General features: G+C 46.6%; 1 protein-coding gene and 1 non-coding gene across 2 annotated transcripts in view; both read right to left on the reverse strand.

The window, feature by feature from the left end:
- OPRM1 (opioid receptor mu 1) overlaps positions 1 to 4,610 on the reverse strand; it is a 56,146-nt gene extending 51,536 nt beyond the window's left edge. Inside the window, exon 1 of the mRNA XM_038768412.1 lies at positions 4,336 to 4,610. Within this exon, the coding sequence (XP_038624340.1) occupies positions 4,336 to 4,610 (275 nt within the window). The remainder of the gene's footprint in view (positions 1 to 4,335) is intronic.
- A 7,797-nt stretch (positions 4,611 to 12,407) lies between these two features.
- Positions 12,408 to 12,548, reverse strand: LOC119924190. Its single transcript, XR_005449067.1, has one exon. It is a non-coding gene; the product is annotated as a small nucleolar RNA SNORA7 (small nucleolar RNA).
- Between the last annotated feature and the right edge of the window lie 9,474 nt (positions 12,549 to 22,022).

Below are 22,022 nucleotides of genomic sequence, written 5' to 3' on the forward strand. Positions count from 1 at the left end.
CCAGATTGATGTGGACAGTGATATGCCATGTCTGACATGGTGGATTTAGCCTATAAAGAACCTTATTAGGTATTAATAATAATAATAATAATTGAGGTTTTTTTTAAGTGCTTCCTATATGTCAGGCACTATACTAAGCTCTGGGATGAATGCAAGCAAATTGGTTTGGACACAGCCCTGTCCCACATGGGGCTCACAGTTTCAATCCCCATTTTACAGATGAGGTAATGGAGGCACAGAGAAGTTAAGTGACTTTCCCAAGGTCACCCAGTAGACAAGTGGTGGAGCTGGAATTAGAACCCAGGTCCTTCTGATACCAAGCCCCTTGCTCTAATCACTAGACCACATTGCTCCCTTATTAGAACAGTGCTTGGCACATAGTAAGTGCTAAACAAATATGGTAATTATTATTGTCATCATAACCCTCCTTTACTACCTCCACCTTCCCATCTATTGTCATCACTATTGCATTTATGTGGGCAGGGAATGTGCCTACCAACTGTGTTATATTGCATTCTCCCAAATGCTCAGTATAGTTTTCTGTAGTTGATGGATTGATTTATAAAGCACCCAATGCCTGCAAAAGCATTATGTCAACTGACTGGGCAACATATAATAAAAATCCAAGATATTTCCCATGCCCTGGAGAAGCTTGCAAATCAATGGGAAGACAAGTAGGTAAAAATAGCAAACTATTAAAGACGTAAAAGAGAGTAGACATAAATGATAAAAATTACAAGTAAACAAATATAGAGACAGATATCCAGGTGACTGTTAAATCAGATGCTGGAATGGGAATAACAGAGTGGAATGCTTCTTGAGGAGATGGCTTTTTAGGAGGTTTGGAAAGACCGAGAGGATATTGTCTGTTGGAGCTGAAGACCTTGATCTTTATGGATTAAAGGTTTAATCCTCTTTGGCATGACAGTGCAATAATTTCAAGGCTAGAACACAATAATCAGTCAATAAATGCAACTGATTGATTATTGTCTTCTAGCCTTGAAATTATATTGTATTTCTTGAGCACTTACTCTGCAACACACTGTAGTAAGCTCTCTGGAGAGGGAGAGTATAGTACAGTAGAGTCAGTAGACACATTCCCTGTGCAATAGGTCATGATTCCACATTCTATACTGTAAAGTTCTAAAATACATGAATGAAGTCTGTCTTCCTTGCACAGTGTCAGTCTAGCAGCATATGCAATAAATAATCAATCGGTCAATCAGTCAATGGTGTTTTTTTGAATGCTTCCTTTGTGCAGAGGTCTGCACTGAGCGCTTGGGAATGATGTTGGATAATGGTGAGTGGAGACATATACACAACTGGAAGAGATGCAGCATATCGCATTGAACTATGATTTTGTCTTCAGTTTAATTTTAGTTGCATTTAAATTCCCTTTCTCTTGTTTTTAAGAAGGAGCTACTTAATCATCAGAGTTTGATCCAAGCAACTTCAGCTATTCTGGTGTTCAAAAGTGTATAGGGCTAGGAATGCTTCCAGGAAATGAATGTCATCCAAAGGATGAAACCACCCAGCCATTTAATAGACTAGTCATTCTAGTCATCTGATGCTGACCTTTGAGGCATAATGATCTGAGAAAATTATTTCACTCAGTAGTCCCCTGTTTAGTTGGCCAAAGATTCTGAGCCAAATTGACTTACTGCTTTCAGGCTGCAGCCAGAATTTCCATTAACTCCACTGTCAAAGGGCTTGTAACAGCTCTGGGGCAAATAACTTCCCCCGAGTGAGATTTGGTCTTGTAACTGAGCATCGTATTGGTCACAGGCAGGAGATTTGGGTGGCCTTTTTAGTAGCCATGATCAGCATTGCCAGTAATGGGAAGAAGTTTATTATAACTTGCTAGGTAAAATGCAGTGCCACCTTCTTCCCCCAGGCTAAAACAGATCGAGGCCAAGGGCAGGGGTGAAACAAACTTACTGAATCAGATGCCCCTTTCCAACTACATATTGGAATTAAATCAAATTGGCTAGTGCAGAGTTAGGAGCTACCCTGTGGGTTATCTATTTAGGGTGTAAAGAAAAGAACAGGTGGAAAATCCAGAAAAGGGGAAGGACAAGAGAAAGGAAAAGTGTAGAAAGGAAATATTCATTATATTTCTGATGAGTGAATTTTTTCCCATGGGGAAAAAATAGCTGGTTTAGATTTTTCCTGCCCCCTCCTTATGGCCCTGTTCCCAAACCTGGGATGATTTCTTTCAGAACTATCCTTGCTAATTTGAGCCTCAGTTGGCCACTACACTATTCGAATGAGCTCGGGTCGTGACTTGAGAAGCTGCTCTTAGCCACTGGAAAGCAGAAAATGATCTTAACCAGCACCGCCGGTTGAGAAAGACTATTTCACTGGAAGCGTGAGATCATTTTGTAGACCTACAGAATGTCCATCCATCCATTTGCAAGGAATCATGTTACTGACATTTCAAGGTAGCCTTTTCACCAGTATAATACAGCCAAGAAAAATCCTCTGGAATTCTTTCAAAGTGGTATTATACAGAATTCTCTTTTTTTCCCCCTTACACCCAATATACCTGTTGTGACCAATCCTTTCAATAGATGGTGCTCTCTCAGTTCTCAAAAGCTATGGTATCGGAGCAGGAAACTAAGCTTTACTTTGATCAATCATTTAATTAAAGAAATCTCACGAGTGAGTATAAATGGCCCCTTTTGTGAAACAATGTGGGAATGACACCCCCACCCCCAACCAGGGTCTCTTTCTCTCTCTCTCTCTCTCTCCCTCTCTCTCCCTCTCTCCCTCTCTCTCCCTCTCTCTCTCTCTCTCTCTCTCTCTCTCTCTCACACACACACACACACACACACACACATACACACACACACACACTTTAGAGATGCTCTTTTTGAGAACTGCCGAGGAATGATTAAACTCTCCTTTGACACATGAAGATGATCTTAGTGAAGACTGGCGCTAAATATGAGTCATGTTATTCCATTTCAGTACCAGTGCAGGGATCCAGTAGGATCGAATGTCCAAACGGTAAATAGACGTTTCAAAATGTTCACACTTCCTGGGGAAAGGATGCGTATTCCGTGTCTCATTCTCCTCGACCGGTATTATTTTCCGGGCACCTCTTGATCTGTGGGGGGGCCAGGTGGACGTGCATCCAATTTACCAGCGTTTCTGGTTTTTAATTCACCAGAACCAACTCCGACCTATGCAGGAAGAGTCCAGAGGTCTTCCTCTTACTCTTCAGTTGGCTTTCTAGTTGTTTCCCAGGTCACCGCTGACCGCCGCCGGCCTCCCGGGGCCGTGGTTCATCTCAAAACAACCCACCCATTCCCCCCATTCCCCCACACCCTCCTCGGATGTCTAGGAAACATCTCCCCCAGACACCAGAACTCCAGGACAAAGGAGCATGGAGCAGTGGATAGAGCATGGGCCTGGGAGTGAGAAGGTCCTGGGTTCTAATCCCGACTCTGCCACGTGCCTGCTGTGTGACCTTGGGCAAGTCACTTGACTTCTCTGTGCCTCGATTCCCTCATCTGGGAAATGGGGATTGAGACGCTTGACTTCTCTGGGCCTCAGTTCCCTCATCTGGGAAATGGGGATTTGAGACCGTGAACTCCATTTGGGACAGGGACTGTGTCCAACCCGGTTTGCTTGTATCTACCCCAGCGCTCAATACGGTGCCCGGCGCTTAGTAAGCTCTTAACAAGTACGGTAGTTATTGCAGCATGGCTTAGTGGAAAGAGCCCGGGTTTAGGAGTCAGTGGTGGTGGGTTCTAATCCCGCCACCGCCACTTGCCAGCTGTGTGACTTTGGGCAATCGCTTCACTTCTCGGTGCCTCATTTCCCTCATCTGTAAAATGGGGATTGAGACCGTGAGCCCCACGTGGGACAACCTGATTACCCTGTATCTACCCCAGCGCGTAGAAAAGTGCTCGGCACATAGTAAACGCTTAACCAATACTAACGTGATGATGATGATTTCCGCCGGCCCCTGGTGCAGAGTGCCAGGATGCGGGGCGCAGAGGGACGCTGAGGCCCAGATTCCCCCCGAGCCCGCAAAACGCAGCCCCTCGCCCCCCAAATGCCTTCGGCTTGGGCAGGGCACCAGGGGGCGAGGCCAGGGGGCCAGTGGCGCCTTGGCGGGCGAGAAGGCCGGGCAGCAGTGCCCCGGGCACCGTCCGGCGCAGGGGCTGCCCCCGCCCCGGCCCCCCTCCCCGCCGCCAGCTGCGCCAGGACGAGGCCCCCAAAAGGGGTCCCGATTGGGCATCCGGCTAGACGCCCTCGCCCCGCGGCTGTACCCCCTCATCTCACGCCTCGCCCGTTCCCCACCCCACGCCCTGGGCCGGTACTCACCTGACGATGACATACATGACCAGAAAGTTTCCGAAGAGCCCCACGACGCAGACGACGGAGTAGAGGGCCATGATGGTGATGGCGGTGACCATGGAGGGGCTGCTGCCGGCGGGCAGCACTTGGGTGCGGTTGGCACAGCCGCAAGGGTCGGACAGGTTGCCGTCGGGCCGGGACAGGTTGGCCCAGGCGCCGGGCGCCGCTGGGGCGCAGCCCGAGGGCGGCGCGGGGGCACCCAAGCAGCCGGTGGCGTTGGCCGGGGGGGACACGCTGTCCATCGTGCTGGAGAGGGGGGAGGACCGGGACCAGCGGGACCAGCGGGACCGGGAGGAGTAGGAGCAGGAAGACCAGGAGGAGCAGGACCAGGAGGAGCAGGAGGAGCTGGACCAGGACCAGGAGGAGCAGGACCAGCAGGACCGGGACAGGGAGGAGCAGAAGCAGGAAGACCAGGACCAGGATCAGGAGAACCAGGACCGGGACCAAGGAGAAGCAGGACCAGCGGGACCGGGACCAGGAGGAGCAGAAGCAGGAAGATCGGGACCAGGACCAGGAGGAGCAGGAGGACCTGGACCAGGACCAGAGCCGGGAGGAGCAGAAGCAGGAAGACCAGGACCAGGAGGAGCAGGACCAGGACCAGGAGAAGCAGGACTGGGACCAGGAGGAGCAGGACCGGGACCAGGAGCACTAGGACCGGGACCAGGAGGAGCAGGAGGAGCAGGACCAGGAGGAGCAGGACCAGGAGCAGGAAAACCAGGATCAGGAGCAGGAGGAGTAGGAAGAAGCTTTCTGGAGGTAAGCTGCAGGCAGGGGCACCTTGCAGGCTCCCCGGTGGGTCCCCTCCTCCTCTTCTTCCTCCTCTTCCTCTTCCTCCCCCGTCTCCCGCTCCCTCGTCTCCGGCTCCCGCTCCCGCCGCTGCTCCTCCTGCTGCTTAGGGATGAGCCCCCGGGATACGGCCAGGCAGGAGAGCAGGCGGAGGAAAGCAGGAGGAGGAGAGGAGCCGGCCGGGAAAGGGGCGGGGGGGGGTCGGGGGGGGAAGGGGGGAGGGTGCGGGGAGGGCGCTAAGCAGCTGACATTGCCTTGGGCTGTGAGCTCCCTCCCTCCCACCCCCTGAACACATGGAAGCCGGGGAGGGGAGGGCAGGGGAGAGGAGGGGCGGGGGAGATGGGGGTGGCCATGGCCTTGGGGTTGGGGTTGGGCATGGGGATGGGGATGGGTAGGGAGGGGAGGAAGGGGCGGCGGGGGATGGGCATGGGCATGGCCCAAGCGCTTAGTACAGTGCCCTGCACACAGTAAGCGCTCAATAAATACGATTGAATGAATGAATGAATGAATGGGGATGGGGAGGGAGGGGAGGAAGGGGCGGGGAGAGATGGGCATAGGCATGGGCATGGAGAAGGGGATGGGAGGGAGGGGAGGAAGGGACGGGGGGAGATGGGGACGGGGATGGGCATGGGGAGGGAGGGGAGGAAGGGGCGGATTTTGCGCAGAGCAATGGAACGTGTCCCCGCAGGCGCCCGGGCAGGTGAGGGTGGAGAAGATGTTGCGCTGTGCGGGCGGCGCGGGGCCTGCGGCAAGGCGTCAGGGCGGGTGGAGGGGGCGCGAGGGACCCTTTCCCCCAGGAAGTCCTTTCCTCCCATTCCCACCTGAATGGCCCCGTCTCCGCTTCTGCTGCCGCCCTCCCACCCCACCTCCCACCCCCATCCCACCGCAGGATGGAGAAAGGACACACTCAAAGCCCTCGCTCCTATCTGCCCTCTCCTCCCAAATCGGCCCGAAGCCTAAAGAAGGAGGCTTGTATTTTTTTAAGCAGAGAAAGTTAAATGGCCATCATCCATTCAATCGTATTTATTGACCGCTTACTGTGTGCAGAGTACTGTACTAAGCGATCGTGAAGTTGCCCCTTTTCCTTCTCCTTCGTGACTCTTCCACGATCCCCTCCGCGGTTCCTGGGCCAGTAGCACCAGAAAGGAACTACTGCTACTACTACTACTACTACTAGTACTACTAGTAGTAGTAGTAGTAGTAGTAGTAGTAGTAGTAGTAGTAGTAGTACTAATGGCATTTGTTAAGCCCTTAACTATGTGCCGGGCACTGTACTAAGCTCTGGGGTGGATACAAGCAGATCAGGTTGGACGCGGTCCCTGTCCCGCGTGGGGCTCACAGTCTCAATTTACAGATTTTACAGATTTACATTTTACATCACATTTAAAATTTGCATTTTATAGATGAGGGAACTGAGGCTCAGAAAAGTCAAGGTCACACAGCAGACAAGTGGCGGTGGCGGGATTAGAATTCATGACCTCCTGACTCCCAGGTCCAGGACACCCCGGCAGAGAGAAGCAACCAGGGAGAGGAATAAAGCAGATCAGGTTCATATATCGCAGAGGGTTAGCGTGTTCAGAAAAGAAGATTGAGGGCCGGTAAGGACGGTCACTCTGCTTTCGTTATTTGTTTATTCATGCGTTTATTGTTACGAGCCCGTTGTTGGGTAGGGATTGTCTAAATTGGTTACTGAATTGTACTTACCAAGCGCTTAGTACGGTGCTCTGCACACAGTAAGAGCGCTCGCAACATTGCCAAGATCCGCCCTTTCCTCTCCATCCATACCGCTACCCTGCTCGTTCAAGCTCTCATCCTATCCCGTCTGGACTACTGCATCAGCCTTCTCTCTGATCTCCCATCCTCGTGTCTCTCCCCACTTCAATCCATACTTCATGCTGCTGCCCGGATTGTCTTTGTCCAGAAATGCTCTGGGCATGTTACTCCCCTCCTCAAAAATCTCCAGTGGCTACCAATCAATCTGCGCATCAGGCAGAAACTCCTCACCCTCGGCTTCAAGGCTGTCCATCACCTCGTCCCCTCCTACCTCACCTCCCTTCTCTCCTTTTACAGACCACCCCGCACCCTCCGCTCCTCTGCCGCTAATCTCCTCACCGTACCTCGTTCTCGCCTGTCCCGCCGTCGACCCCCGGCCCACGTCATACCCCGGGCCTGGAATGCCCTCCCTCTGCCCATCCGCCAAGCTAGCTCTCTACCTCCCTTCAAGGCTCTACTGAGCGCTCACCTCCTCCAGGAGGCCTTCCCAGACTGAGCCCCTTCCTTCCTCGCCCCCTCGCCCCCCCCTCCATCCCCCCATTTTACCTCCTTCCCTTCCCCACAGCACCTGTATATATGTGTATATGTTTGTACATATTTATTACTCTATTTATTTATTTATTTTACTTGTACATATCTATTCTATTTATTTTATTTTGTTAGTATGTTTGGTTTTGTTCTCCGTCTTCCCCTTTTAGACTGTGAGCCCACTGTTGGGTAGGGACTGTCTCTATCAATCAATCAATCAATCAATCAATCGTATTTATTGAGCGCTTACTATGTGCAGAGCACTGTACTAAGCGCTTGGGAAGTACAAATTGGCATCACATAGAGACAGTCCCTACCCAACAGTGGGCTCACAGTCTAAAAGGGGGAGACAGAGAACAGAACCAAACATACCAACAAAATAAAATAAGTAGGATAGAAATGTACAAGTAAAATAAATAAATAAATAAATAAATAGAGTAATAAATATGTACAACCATATATACATATATACAGGTGCTGTGGGGAAGGGAAGGAGGTAAGACGGGGGGATGGAGAGGGGGACGAGGGGGAGAGGAAAGAAGGGTCTATATGTTGCCAACTTCCCAAGTGCTTAGTACAGTGCTCTGCACACAGTAAGCGCTCAATAAATACGATTGATTGATACGATCGAATGAACGAATTTCTTTAAGACAATTGTATGAAGACAGCGGCACCAATCTCAATCCGCTCACATAAACCGTGTCCCGCCCCCTCCAGGGCCCAACTGTCGCCCTTCAGAATTCCTGCATGGTTGAATTTTAGAATCATTTGCTTCGAAAAGTTATATGTCCAAGTTCCTGAAAGTCACCGAAAAAATCAAGGCAGCAAAATCTGCTGTCTGTAGCCATAAACATAAATGAGTCCAAATCTCTATTGGTGCAGTTTCATTACTGGCTAAAACGTGCATACTCTTCAAATGGCCCAACCCGCCTGGAGGTTACTACAGTTACCAGAGAATGATCGCCAGATTAAAAAAAAAAAACAAACACGTGATCAAACTACCTTGCCGTTGTAGGATTTAAAATATGTGTATATGGGGGAATAAAATGGAAATGAGATTTACAATACTTCTAAAATATCATCTCGATTTAACTGGGATTTTTACTTTTTTGAATTCTAAAATGGTCTACATGCTATCGTTCTCTGAATTTGAGTTCCAAAATATCAGCATTTTAACAGGTTGTAGAAGATTTGTTTATATTTCAATTCAAAATAGCTGGTACGTCATTTCCATAAGGTTGTCTTTAAATAAGAACATTTGCAATGATAATTGTGTGAAGATAAATGATCATGGTTACATTTTATAACATTTGACAGATATGTGACAGGCAATCACTTAACAATTTAATTTCAAAAAGTTTAAGCTTGTTATACCAACACGTATTGACTTTCAGATGCAACCAATATCCAACTATTTCTTAATTTTCTTTTCACACCAAAATTATCCCACCAGGTTATTTCAGTTGTGTGTGTGTGGTATTTGTTAAGCATGTGCTTTGCTCCATGCACTGTACTAAGCACTGGGGTAGAAAGAAGATAATCAGGTTGGACACAGTCAACTTCCCACAGGAGGCTCATGGTTTTAATCCTCATTTTACAGTCATGGAAATAATTGAGGCAAGGAGAAGTTAAGTGACTTGCCTAAGATAGCACAGCAGCCAAGTGGTGGAACCAGGATTAGAACCCAGATGTTTTGACTCCTTGGACTGTGCTCTATCCACTATGGCACACTGCTTCAGTCTATGACAGGTAAGGTCTAGAAAACATCTATAATTAAAATGAGCCTCTTAAAGCAAATCAAAAATACTAATTTTTAAATGATTCAAAATAAAAAAATGAATGAGGAAAATGGAATGAGCTTACTTTTGAGAAACTGTTTTACTACCTTTTTATAAGAAAAGATGGTAGCTTAGCCTAATGGAATTACCTACTGGACTGGGAATCAGGAAGTCCAGCTCTAATTCCAGGCTGGTTAGTCAATCTAGATGGGGAGACAGTCATTAATATAAATAAATGATCTGTCCTTTAGATTGTAAACTCACTTTGGGCAGGGAACGTGTCTACCAACTCTGCTTTATTGTACTCTCCCAAGTGCTTAGTACAGTTCTGTGTACACAGTAAACCCTCAATAAATACGATTGATTGATTGAATGCAAGCAGGGAGTGCTCAGAAAATGCCATTCATTGATTCATTGGTTGGATGTTTAACTGGGCAAGTCATTTAACTTCTCTGTACCTCAATTTCCTCATCTGTAAAATGGGGATAAAATATTTGCTGTCCTTACCTCTTAGATTGAGTTATGTATGTTATAGGGGTGGCATCCAATCTAATCTTCGTGAATCAACCCCTAGCACTTACCACAGTGCTCTAGCATGCAATATAGCTCATAATCATTAAAACTCCTTTGTGGTAATTTTATTATTACCAGAATGTTCACTCATTCACTCGTATTTATTGAATGCTTACTGTGTGCAGAGCACTGTACTAAGCACTTGGGAGAACAATAGACAGACATATTCTCTGCCCACAATGAGTTTATGTTCTAGAGTTTGTTCATTCATTCATTCACTCATTTGTATTTATTGAGTGCTTACTGTGTCCAAAGCCCTGTACTAAGAGCTTGGGAGAGTACAATATAACAACAAATGGACCCAGTCCCTGCCCACAACGAGCTCACAGTCTAGAAGGAGAGGCAGACATTAATAAACATAAATAAATAACATATATGCATATATCTCTCTATATATGCTATGGGGATGGGAGGGAAGATGAATGAAGGAGCAAATCGGTGATGGAGAAGAGGAGAGGAGGACTTAGGGAAGGCTTCTTGAAGGAGGTGTGCCTTCAATAAGATTTTGAAGTAGGGGAGAGCAATTCCTCCTCCCTTCCGCGTCACCACAGCTTGCTCCCTTTGCTGTTCTCCCCTTAGCATCCCCCCACCACCCCAGCACTTACGTATATCAGTGCACTTCTATAATTCTATTTATTTATATTGATACCTGTTTACTTGTATTGATGTCTTTCTCCCCCGCCCTGCCTATCCCCTGTCCAGACTGTGAGCCCACTGTGGGCAGGGATTGTCTCTATTACTGTATTGTACTTTCCAAACACTTAGTGTAGTGCTCTGCACACAGTAAGTGCTCAATAAATACTATTGAATGAATCTGTCTGATACGAAGAGGGAGGGTGTTCCAGCCCAGAGGTAGGATGTGAAATAGGTAGGGTAATTTCATCTTTATTATCTGAACATGCTTTGAAATCTAAGTGAAAATCAGTTCACCAGGTATTTGTGCTGCTAGAAGAGCCTGGATAGATTCTTACAGAAACTTTCTTTCTCTTCATTGATGTCAGTCATGCATTCATTCATTCAATCATATTTATTGAGCACTTACTGTGTGCAAAGCACTGTACTAAGTGCTTCATTTGACACTGAACAATTCACTTACTAACCATGCCTTTATAGGAGATTTTTTGTTTAAAAATCCAGAGTCCACATCTTCCTTACTGATTTAACTGGAAATGGCCTTATTTTTAACTCTCCTCAAAAATCTCCAGTGGCTACCAATCAATCTGCGCATCAGGCAGAAACTCCTCACCCTCGGCTTCAAGGCTCTCCATCACCTCGCCCCCTCCTACCTCACCTCCCTACTCTCCTTCTACAGCCCACCCCGCACCCTCCGCTCTTCTGCCGCTAATCTCCTCACCGTGCCTCGTTCTCACCTGTCCCGCCATCGACCCCGGCCCACGTCATCCCCCGGGCCTGGAATGCCCTCCTTCTGCCCATCCGCCAAGCTAGCTCTCTTCCTCCCTTCAAGGCCCTACTGAGCGCTCACCTCCTCCAGGAGGTCTTCCCAGACTGAGTACCTTCCTTCCTCTCCCCCTCGTCCCCCTCTCCATCCCCCCTGATCTTCCCTCCTTCCCTTCCCCACAGCACCTGTATATATGTATATATGTTTGTACATATTTATTACTCTATTTATCTTACTTGTACATATCTATTCTATTTATTTTATTTTGTTAGTATGTTTGGTTTTGTTCTCTGTCTCCCCCTTCTAGACTGTGAGCCCACTGTTGGGTAGGGACTGTCTCTATATGTTGCCAACTTGTAATTCCCAAGTGCTTAGTACAGTGCTCTGCACACAGTAAGTGCTCAATAAATAGGATTGATTGATTGATTGATTGATTGATTTAACCAAGTGAAAGAGGAATTAGCAGACATGTTCCCTGTCTATGAAGTACTTACACCTAGAGGGATAGATGGACATTAATATGAATAATTAAGTAATTTATAAGATATAATTTAAAGATATGTACATATATGCTGTGGGGTAGGGAGTGGGGAGAATGTCAAATGTCCAAAGTTCACAGCTCCAAGTGCATAGAGACTGAAAGGAAAGGGAGCAAGGGAAAAGGGGGCTTAATCAGGGAAGACTTCTTGGAGGAGTTGTAATCATGGAAAGGAATGGACATATCACACACTTCCTTTCTCATCTTGGGAGAGGGTGCTGGCCATGGCAGCCATGAAGGTAGCAGCAGTAATTTGAACTTCTACTGGTTCCTGTTTCTACTTCTCTATGTGTTCTCTTGTGCGTACCATTTATAAAAAACCCACGGTATTTGTTAATCAATCAATTAGGGGTGTTTATTGAGTGCTTACTATATGCAGAGTACTGTACCAAGCAATTAGGAGAGTACAATACAAACAAATTAGCCAATACATTCCCTGTCTTGTCTTATGCTATTGAGTCAACTCCAACTCATAGTGACACCATAGACACATCTCTCCCAGACTGCCCCACCCCCACCTGCAATCATTCTGGTAGTGAATCCATAGCATTTTCTTGGTAAAAATATGGAAGTGGTTCAACATTGCTGCCTTCTACACAGTAAACTCAACTCTCCACCCTTGACTCTCTCCCATGCCACTGCTGCCCAGTCCAGGTGAGTTTTGACTTGTAGCACATTGCCTTCCACTCGCTAGCCACTGTCCAGACAGCTAGGAATGGAATGGATATGCCTCTGTTTGACTCTTCCTCCCAGATTTGAGACTGGTAGAGTACTGGAAACTCTCCAGGTGCAACCCTGAGAGGAGGGCACATTCCCTGCCCATAATGAATTTACAGTTTAGAGGGGGAGACAGACATTAGCATGAATAAATAAGTAATTTATACTATATAAGTTAAAGATACATACAAGGTGTTGTGGGGAGCACTTTCTATGTACCAGGCACTGTACTAAGCACTGGGGTTGGTAGAAGATAATCACATTGGACACAGTCTATGTCCCATTTGGGGCTCAAGTCTTAATGCCATTTTACAGATGAGTTAACTGAGGTAACCTTGGTGTCATCCTCGAATCTGCTCTCTCGTTCACCCCTCACATCCAATCCATCACCAAAACCTGCCAGTACATCGCGAAGATCTGCCCTTTCTTCTCCAACCAAACTGCTACCTTGCTGCTTTAATCTCTCATCTTATCCCGACTGGATCACTGCATCAGCCTCCTCTCTGATCTCCCATCCTCCTGTCTCTCCCCACTTCAGTCTATACTTCACACTGCTGCCAGGATCATCTTTGTGCAAAACTGCTCTGGGCATGTTACCCCCCTCCTCAAAAATCTCCAGTGGCTCCCTGTCAACCTACTTATCAAGCAAAAACTCCTCACTCTCGGCTTCAAGGCTCTCCATCACCTCGCCCCCTCCTACCTCACCTCCCTTCTCTCCTTCTACAGCCCAGCCGGCACCCTCTGCTCCTCTGCCACTAACCTCCTCACTGTACCTCGTTCTCCCCTGTCCCACCGTCGACCCCCGGCCCACATCCTCCCCCTGGCCTGGAATGCCCTCCTTCCACACATCTGCCAAGTTAGCTCTCTTCCTCCATTCAAAGCCCTGCTGAGAGCTCACCTCCTCCAAGAGGACTTCCCAGACTGAGCCCCCTTTTTCCTCTCCTCCTCCCCATCCCCCCTAGCCCTATCTCCTTCCCCTCCCCACAATACCTGTATATATGTACGTACAGATTTATTACTCTATTTATTTTACTTGTACATATTTACTATTCTATTTATTTTGTTAATGATGTGCATTTAGTTTTAATTCTATTTATTCTGATGACTTGACACCTTGTCCACATGTTTTGTTTTGTTGTCTGTCTCCCCATTCTAGACTGTGAGCCCGTTGTTGGGTAGGGACCGTCTGTATATGTCGCCAACTTGTACTTCCCAAGGATTTAGTATAGTGCTCTGCACACAGTAAGAGCTCAATAAATACGATTGAATGAATGAATGAATGAAAGTTACAGAGAAGTTAAGTGATTTGACAAAGATCACACAGCAGAGAAGTGGTGGAGTTGGGATTAGAACACAGATTTCTGACTTCCAGGTGATTGCTCTTCCCAGTAGGTCATGCTACCTGCTTGAAGTACAATGCTGTAGTAATAGTAATAATAACAACAATGCTATTTGTTAAACACTTACTATGTGCCAAGTACTGTTCTAAGCGCTGAGGGAGATACAAGGTAATCAGGTTGTCCCAGAGGGGCTCATGGTCTTAATCCCCATTTTGCAGATGAGGTAAATGAGGCATAGAGAAATTAAGTGACTTGCCCAAAGTCATGCAGTTGACAAGTGACAAAGCCGGGATTAGACCCCACAACCTCTGACTCCCAAGCCCCTGCTCTTTTCACTGAGCCACGCTTCTTCTCTTAATAACAAATAGTATCAGCAATCACCGATTATTGTCAATAATCATTATGGACAATTATTTAGTATTATTAACAATAATTAATAATAGTAATGTCCTTTGTTAAATGCAAAAGCCGGGGCAGATAATCAGGTAATCAGGTTGGACATAGTCCCTGCCCGACCTGGGCTCACAGTTTTAGGATCAGGGGAGAACAAATACTCAATCTCCATTTTACAGATGAGGAAACTAAGGCACACACAGGCAAGTGGCAGAATCAGGGTTAAAACCTGGGTCTCTTGACTCCACTTGTGTTATGATCTTTCCTTGTTTTTTCTCTATTTTGGATCCTTTCTACCTTCTCCAGGTAGCAAAAAAAAAAGTACTCAATTTAAGCATACTGTATAACCTTTGATCTTTATCTCTTCTACAGCCTTACTTTGAAAAACTGGATTTTCTGACGAGTTTTCATCTCTTAAAATTCATTCACTCTCTTCGTTATGAAGTTTACCTTGTAATTTCATTTTTACCTTGGACTATAAAGTCTGGAGTTGGAAAAATATCTGGTGCTATAAAAGAAAGCCTAGACTGGTGTTTCAATGCTAACACCATGGGCATAAAGTTAGGAGAAGAAAACTTTTACCACGTGTCAAACAACTTGGGACTCTATGTCTTTCCAATTTGAATAAGAAAGATGACAGTAACATCCTGCATCAAAGGATGACTAATAGTTCTCACAGGCTTGCATGTAATTTTTAATTGCAGGTAAATGTCTAAATTTAAAGCTTTTTTTGGTAGCCCAATCTCACTAAATCTCAATTTAATGGGAAAATTGACCTATACCTTTCACATTATTTAGGAAATGCAAAATGTTTTCACCACAGCCTATTTAGGAGACTTTCCTGGTGATTCCAAGCTTATGGAAACACAATCCCTTGCATTTATTTAAATTATTTCATCTGACACTTATTTTGGCAGGCACTGTTAGTTTTCCTTACATATTTATGCAGTTGGCAAAGGGCAGGTATCCCTGTTTCTGTTTCACAGGAGAGGAAATCGAGTAAAGAAAAATGAAGGGAGTACCAACTCTCCCTCCTTTAACACCCCTCCCTCAAAACAATATAGATTTGATGAAGTTTGAAGAAGTCTGTTACTCTACTTTCAGTAAGTCTCTCTGCTTCTGGTTTTAAACACACTTATGCACATCCACGGGCCTGGGCGTGAGAAGGTCCTGGGTTCTAATTCCAGCTATGCTACTTTTCTGCCTTTGTGACTTTGGGGAAGTCACTTAACATCTTTGTGCCTCAGTTACCTCATCTATAAAATGGGCATTAATACTGTGAGCCCTATGTGGCACATGGAGTGTGTCCAACTTAATTAGGTTGGACCTACCCAGTGCTTAGTATAGTGCCTGGTGCATAGTAAGCACTTAACAAAAACCGTAAAAAAATTATGTGCACATTAAAAATGCATACACCCACAATCAAATACATTATTCCTTGCTGAGTCCTATATCACAACTGCAAAAGGCAAAATATGATTTGAACTAATAGTTATGTTAACATGAGGTCAGGTCAAGGACAATACAAAACTATTTGCTCTTTAACTACTGATCTCCAGGACTAACCTAGTATCTTTCAAAAATCTTACTTAAATTTTTGCACCCAGAATCTTGAGCCAGAAAGAGATCATAATCAAAACTGATCTTTGATATCTAGAGTTTTAAAATAGATCTCATTCCTCCTTATGTTTTGTTTGCTTTTCACTTTTGATGTTTTCTCTATTTTTCTCTTTCCTCACATTTTCAAACTCTCTTTTCCATCTCTTTCTTTGGATGTCATTTTTCAGCTCCCCTTTACTACCCCATTCTGATTCCAGAAGTAGTTGCTGTTGATTTCTTACTGTCTAACCCTAAAGAAATTTTATTGGGGCAGTTATATACAAAACCACAAACTTCTAAAGATTGTTTCTGAGAAACTGATCTGCCTTCTCCTCTGCCCAGCAAAATCATTTCTCCATCCTTATCGGCTCCCGTGCCCATTACCCTCACCGGTTGTTCCAGACATTTAACTCCCTCCTTAAACCGCTGTTCTCCCCTGCCTCCCCCATCTCTTGCCCCTATTGACCTGGCTAGGTACTTTACTGAGAAAATTTAAACCATCAGGTGTGATCTCCCTAAAATCTCTCTTGCTCATCTCCAATCCCTCCCTCCTCCTGCTCCTTCCCTCCTCCTGCCCCCTCTTCAACTTTCCCACCTTTTCCAGTAGTATCTCAAAAAACCACTGCCTCTTCTCAAAATCCACCCCCTTCCACCCGTGCCTCCAATCCCATCCCTTCACACTTTATCAAATGTTTTCCCCCCTCCTTCTTCCCTTTCCTGACCTCCAACTTCAACTGTTCACTCTCCAGTAGGGCTTCTTCCCCACATTTTTCAAACATGCTCATGTCTCCCCTATCCTAAAAAAACCCTCTCTTGATCCCATGGCTCCCTCCAGTTATGGCTCCAGCTCCCTCCTACCATTCTTCTCCCAACTGCTAGAGCGAGTTGTCTACACCTGATATCTCAAGTTCCTCTCCTCCAATTCTCTCCTTGATATCCTTCAGTCTGGCTTCTGCCCCCTTCACTCCACAGAAAATACCTTCTCAAAGGTCACCAATGATTTCCTTCTTGCCAAATTCAATGGCCTCTATTTCATTCTAATCCTCTGACCTCTCAGGGACCTTCAACACTGTCAACTACCCCTTCTTCCTGGAAACACTATCCAACCTTGGCTTCACTGATACTGTTCTCCACTCATTGACCTCCAATCTTACTGGCTGCTCATCTTCATTCCCTTTAGGAGGCTCTTCCTCTGCCTCCCACCCCCTAACTGAGGAAATTCTTTAAGGTTCAATTCTAGGTCTCCTTCTATGGTCCGTCAACACCCACTCCCTTGGAGAACTCATTCACTCCCATAGATTCAACTACCATCTCTATGTAAATGATTCCCAAATCTACATCTCCAGCCCTGATCTCTCCCCTTCTCTGCAGTCTCACATTTCCTCCTCTGACTTCATGACATCTCTATTTGGATGTCCCACTGACACCTCAAACTTAACATGTCCAAAGCAGAGCTCATTATCTTCCCAGCCAAACCCTGTTCTCTGCCTGACTTTCCTGTCACTGTAGACAGCACCATTAACCTTCCTATATCAAAGCCTGTAACCGTGGAGTTATCCTTGATTCATTTCTCTCCTTCAACCCACGTATTCAATCTGTCCCTACATCCTCCTGGTTCAACCTTCACAGCATTGATAAAATCGGACCTTTACTCTCCATCCAAACTGCTATCATGTTAATCCAAACACATCCTATGCTGCCTTGATTACCACATCAGCCTCGTTGCTGAACTCCCTGCTTTCTGTCTCTCTCCAGTCCAATCAATACTTCAATCTGCTGCCTGGATTATTTTCCTACAAGAATGTTAAGTCCATGTTTCCACACTCCTCAAGAACCTCCAGTGGTTGTCCAGCCATCTCTGCATCAAACGCAAACTCCTTAACATCTGGTTTGAGGCACTTAATCACCTTGCCCCCTCTTACCTTACCACTCTGCTTTCCTACTATATAATCCCTCACACACTTTGCTCCTTTAATACCAACCTACTTAGTGTACCTCAGTCTCCTTTATCTCAGCACTGGCCTCTCACCCACATCATGCTTCTGATGCTTCTGGCCTGGAACACCCTCTCTCTTCATATCTGACAGATAATCACACCCCCCACCTTCAAAGTCATATTGAAGGCATGTCTCCTTTAATAGACCTTCCCTCACTAGACCCTCATTTCCTCTTCTCCCACTCCTTTCTGTGCTGCCTTTGAACTCATTTTAGAACTCATAGAGAAGCAGCATGGCTCAGTGGAAAGAGCATGGGCTTTGGAGTCAGAGGTCATGGGTTCAAATTCCGACTCCGCCAATTGTCAGCTGTGTGATTTTGGGCAAGTCACTTCACTTCTCTGGGCCTCAGTTACTTCATCTGTAAATTGGGGATGAAGACTGTGAGCCCCCCGTGGGACAACCTGATCACCTTGTAACCTCTCCAGTGCTTAGAACAGTGCTTTGCACATAGTAAGCACTTAATAAATGCCATTATTATTGTTATTATTATTATTATTATTATATTTGCACCCTATATTACACCCTCTATCAGCCCCACAGCTGTTATGTAGATAACTATAATTTATTTATTTGTATTAATGTCTGTCTCACCAATTAGACTGTAAACTAATGAGCAGGGAACGTATCTACCAACTGTTATATTGTACTCTCCCAAGAGATTAGTTCAGTGCTCTGCACACAGTAAGCACTCAATAAAAATAAGTACAATATTTGCTCCTCCCCTGATACCTCATGAGACCAGAGTGTAACACTTGCTGACTACATCACAAATATTGGAAAAATGAGGCATTGATGATGCATGTGGATTTGTACTTCCCAAGTGCTTAGTAGAGTTCTCTGCACAGAGTAAGCACTCAATAAATATGATTGAATGAATGAATGAATGAATGTCAGATATGTTCATTTTCTTACTCAGTAGGAGATATTGCTCAAGAAAGGGATATAATAAGAAAGATCATCCTAAAACAAAACTATAATCAGTTAATCAATCATATTTATTGACCACTTACTGTGTGCAGAGCTCTGTACTAAATGCTTAGGAGAGTACAATATAACAGAGTTGGTAGACATAATAGCAATAATAGCATTTAGTAAGCATTTACCATGTGCAAAGCACTGTTCTAAGCGCTGGGGAGGTTACAAGGTGATCAGGTTGTCCCACATGGGGCTCACAATCTTAATCCTCATTTTACAGATGAGGTAACTGAGGCCCAGAGAAGTTAAGAAACTTGCCCAAAGTCACACAGCTGACAATTGGCAGAGCTGGGATTTGAATCCATGACTTCTGACTCCAAAGCCCTTGCTCTTTCCACTGAGCCACGCTGAACTTACAGTCTAGAAGGGGAGACAGGCATTCATGTGCTAGTCCAGAGGCATGGTGTGGGCAAGAGGTCGGCAGTGAGATATGAGATTGAGGCACGGTGAGTAGGCTGGCATTAGAGGAGCGAAGTGTGTGGGCTGGGTTGTAGTGGTACCCTTAGCATTCTTTAGCATCCTTGCTGCAAATTATTTATTTCTCACCTTGTATATAAGGACATGGCATTCTACGTTTTCATTTAGGATCCAAAGAGAAAGTAAAGATCATTACCTGTCTAAACTGTTTTGAGAAAGAATGTGCTGGGGAGCAATCAATCAATCATATTTATTGAGCGCTTACTATGTGCAGAGCACTGTACTAAGCGCTTGGGAAGTACAAATTGGCCACATATAGAGACAGTCCCTACCCAACAGTGGGCTCACAGTCTAAAAGGGGGAGACAGAGAACAGAACCAAACATACCAACAAAATAAAATAAATAGGATAAAAATGTACAAGTAAAATAAATAAATAAATAAATAAATAGAGTAATAAATATGTACAACCATATATACATATATACAGGTGCTGTCGGGAAGGGAAGGAGGTAAGATGAGGGGGATGGAGAGGGGGACGAGGGGGAGAGGAAGGAAGGGGCTCAGTCTGGGAAGGCCTCCTGGAGGAGGTGAGCTCTCAGCAGGGCCTTGAAGGGAGGAAGAGAGCTAGCTTGGTGGATGGGCAGAGGGAGGGCATTCCAGGCCCGGGGGATGACGTGGGCCGGGGGTCGATGGCGGGACAGGTGAGAACGAGGTACGGTGAGGAGATTAGCGGCGGAGGAGCAGAGGGTGTGAACTGGGCTGTAGAAGGAGAGAAGGGAGGTGAGGTAGAAGGGGGCGAGATGATGGACAGCCTTGAAGCCCAGGGTGAGGAGTTTCTGCCTGATGCGCAGATTGATTGGTAGCCACTGGAGATTATTGAGGAGGGTAGTAATATGCCCAGAGCGTTTCTGGACAAAGATAATCCGGGCAGCAGCATGACGTATGGATTGAAGTGGGGAGAGACATGAGGATGGGAGATCAGAGAGAAGGCTGATGCAGTAGTCCAGACGGGATAGGATGAGAGCTTGAACGAGCAGGGTAGTTGTATGGATGGAGAGGAAAGGGAGGGTCTTGGCAATGTTGTGGAGCTGAGACCGGCAGGTTTTGGTGACGGCTTGGATGTGAGGGGTGAATGAGAGAGCGGAGTCGAGGATGACACCAAGGTTGCAGGCTTGTGAGATGGGAAGGATGGTAGTGCCGTCAACAGAGATGGGAAAGTCAGGGAGAGGGCAAGGTTTGGGAGGGAAGACAAGGTGTTCAGTCTTCGACATGTTGAGCTTTAGGTAGTGGGCAGACATCCAGATGGAGATGTCCTGAAGGCAGGAGGAGATGCGAGCCTGTAGAGAGGGGGAGAGAGCAGGGGCAGAGATGTAGATCTGGGTGTCATCAGCGTAGAGATGATAATGGAAGCCGTGGGAGCGAATGAGGTCACCAAGGGAGTGCGTGTACATCAAGAACGGAAGGGGACCAAGTACTGAACCTTGGGGAACCCCCACAGTAAGAGGATGGGAGGGGGAGGAGGAGCCTGCAAAAGAGACTGAGAAAGAGCGATCGGAGAGATAAGAGGAGAACCAGGAGAGGACGGAGTCTGTGAAGCCAAGGTCAGATAGCGTGTTGAGGAGAAGGGGGTGGTCCGCAGTGTCGAAGGCAGCTGAGAGGTCGAGGAGGATTAGGACAGAGTATGAGCCGTTGGATTTGGCAAGCAGGAGGTCATTGGTGACCTTTGAGAGGACAGTTTCTGTGGAATGTAGGGGATGGAAGCCAGACTGGAGGGGGTCGAGGAGAGAGTTGTTGTTGAGGAATTCTAGGCAGCGCGTGTAGACAACTCGTTCAAGGAGTTTGGAAAGGAATGGTAGGAGGGATATGGGGCGATAACTAGAAGGCGAGGTGGGGTCAAGAGAGGGTTTTTTTAGGATGGGAGAGACATGGGCATGTTTGAAGGCAGAGGGGAAGGAACCAGTGGAGAGTGAGCGGTTGAAGATGGAAGTTAAGGAGGGGAGAAGGGATGGAGCGATAGATTTCATGAGATGAGAGGGAATGGGGTCAGAAGCACAGGTGGCCGGAGTAGCACTTGAGAGGAGGGAGGAGAGCTCCTCTGAGGATACTGCTGGGAAGGATGGGAGAGTAGCAGTGAGTGTTGAGAGCCGGGGGGTTGGAGAACGGGGGGAAGTGACTTTGGGGAGGTCGGACCTGATGGATTTAATTTTGTTAATGAAGTAGGAGGCCAGATCGTTGGGGGTGAGGGAAGGAGGAGGGGGAGGAACCGGGGGCCTGAGAAGGGAGTTGAATGTACGGAAGAGCTGGCAGGGGTGATGGGCATGGGTGTCAATAAGGGAGGAGAAATAGTTTTGTCTGGCAGAAGAGAGGGCTGAGTTAAGGCAGGAAAGGATAAACTTGAAGTGAACGAGGATCGGCATGGTGTTTAGACTTTCGCCAGCAGCATTCGGCAGCTCGAGCATAAGAGCGAAGGAGGCAGACGGTGGCAGTGATCCAGGGCTGTGGGTTAGTGGTACGAGAGCGGCGAAGGAAAAGGGGAGAGAGTGAGTCTAGCTGAGTAGAAAGGGTAGAGTTGAGAGCAGTAATCTGATCATCAAGACTGGGTAGAGAGGAGAGGGCGGCGAGGTGGGGTGTGAGGCGCTCAGAAAGATGGGTGGGGTCAAGAGAGCGGAGATCTCTGTGAGGGAGTAATACGGATTTACAGGGGGAAGGAGTGTGAGAGAGGAGGCAGGTGAGAAGATTATGATCAGAGAGAGGGATTTCAGAGTTGGTGAGGGTGGACACAGTGCAGCGGTAGGAGATGATGAGGTCGAGGGTATGACCAAGTTGGTGAGTGGGTGAG

This window comes from Tachyglossus aculeatus, chromosome 2 (genome assembly GCF_015852505.1).
Source record: "Tachyglossus aculeatus isolate mTacAcu1 chromosome 2, mTacAcu1.pri, whole genome shotgun sequence".
Taxonomy (NCBI): Eukaryota; Metazoa; Chordata; class Mammalia; order Monotremata; family Tachyglossidae; genus Tachyglossus; species Tachyglossus aculeatus.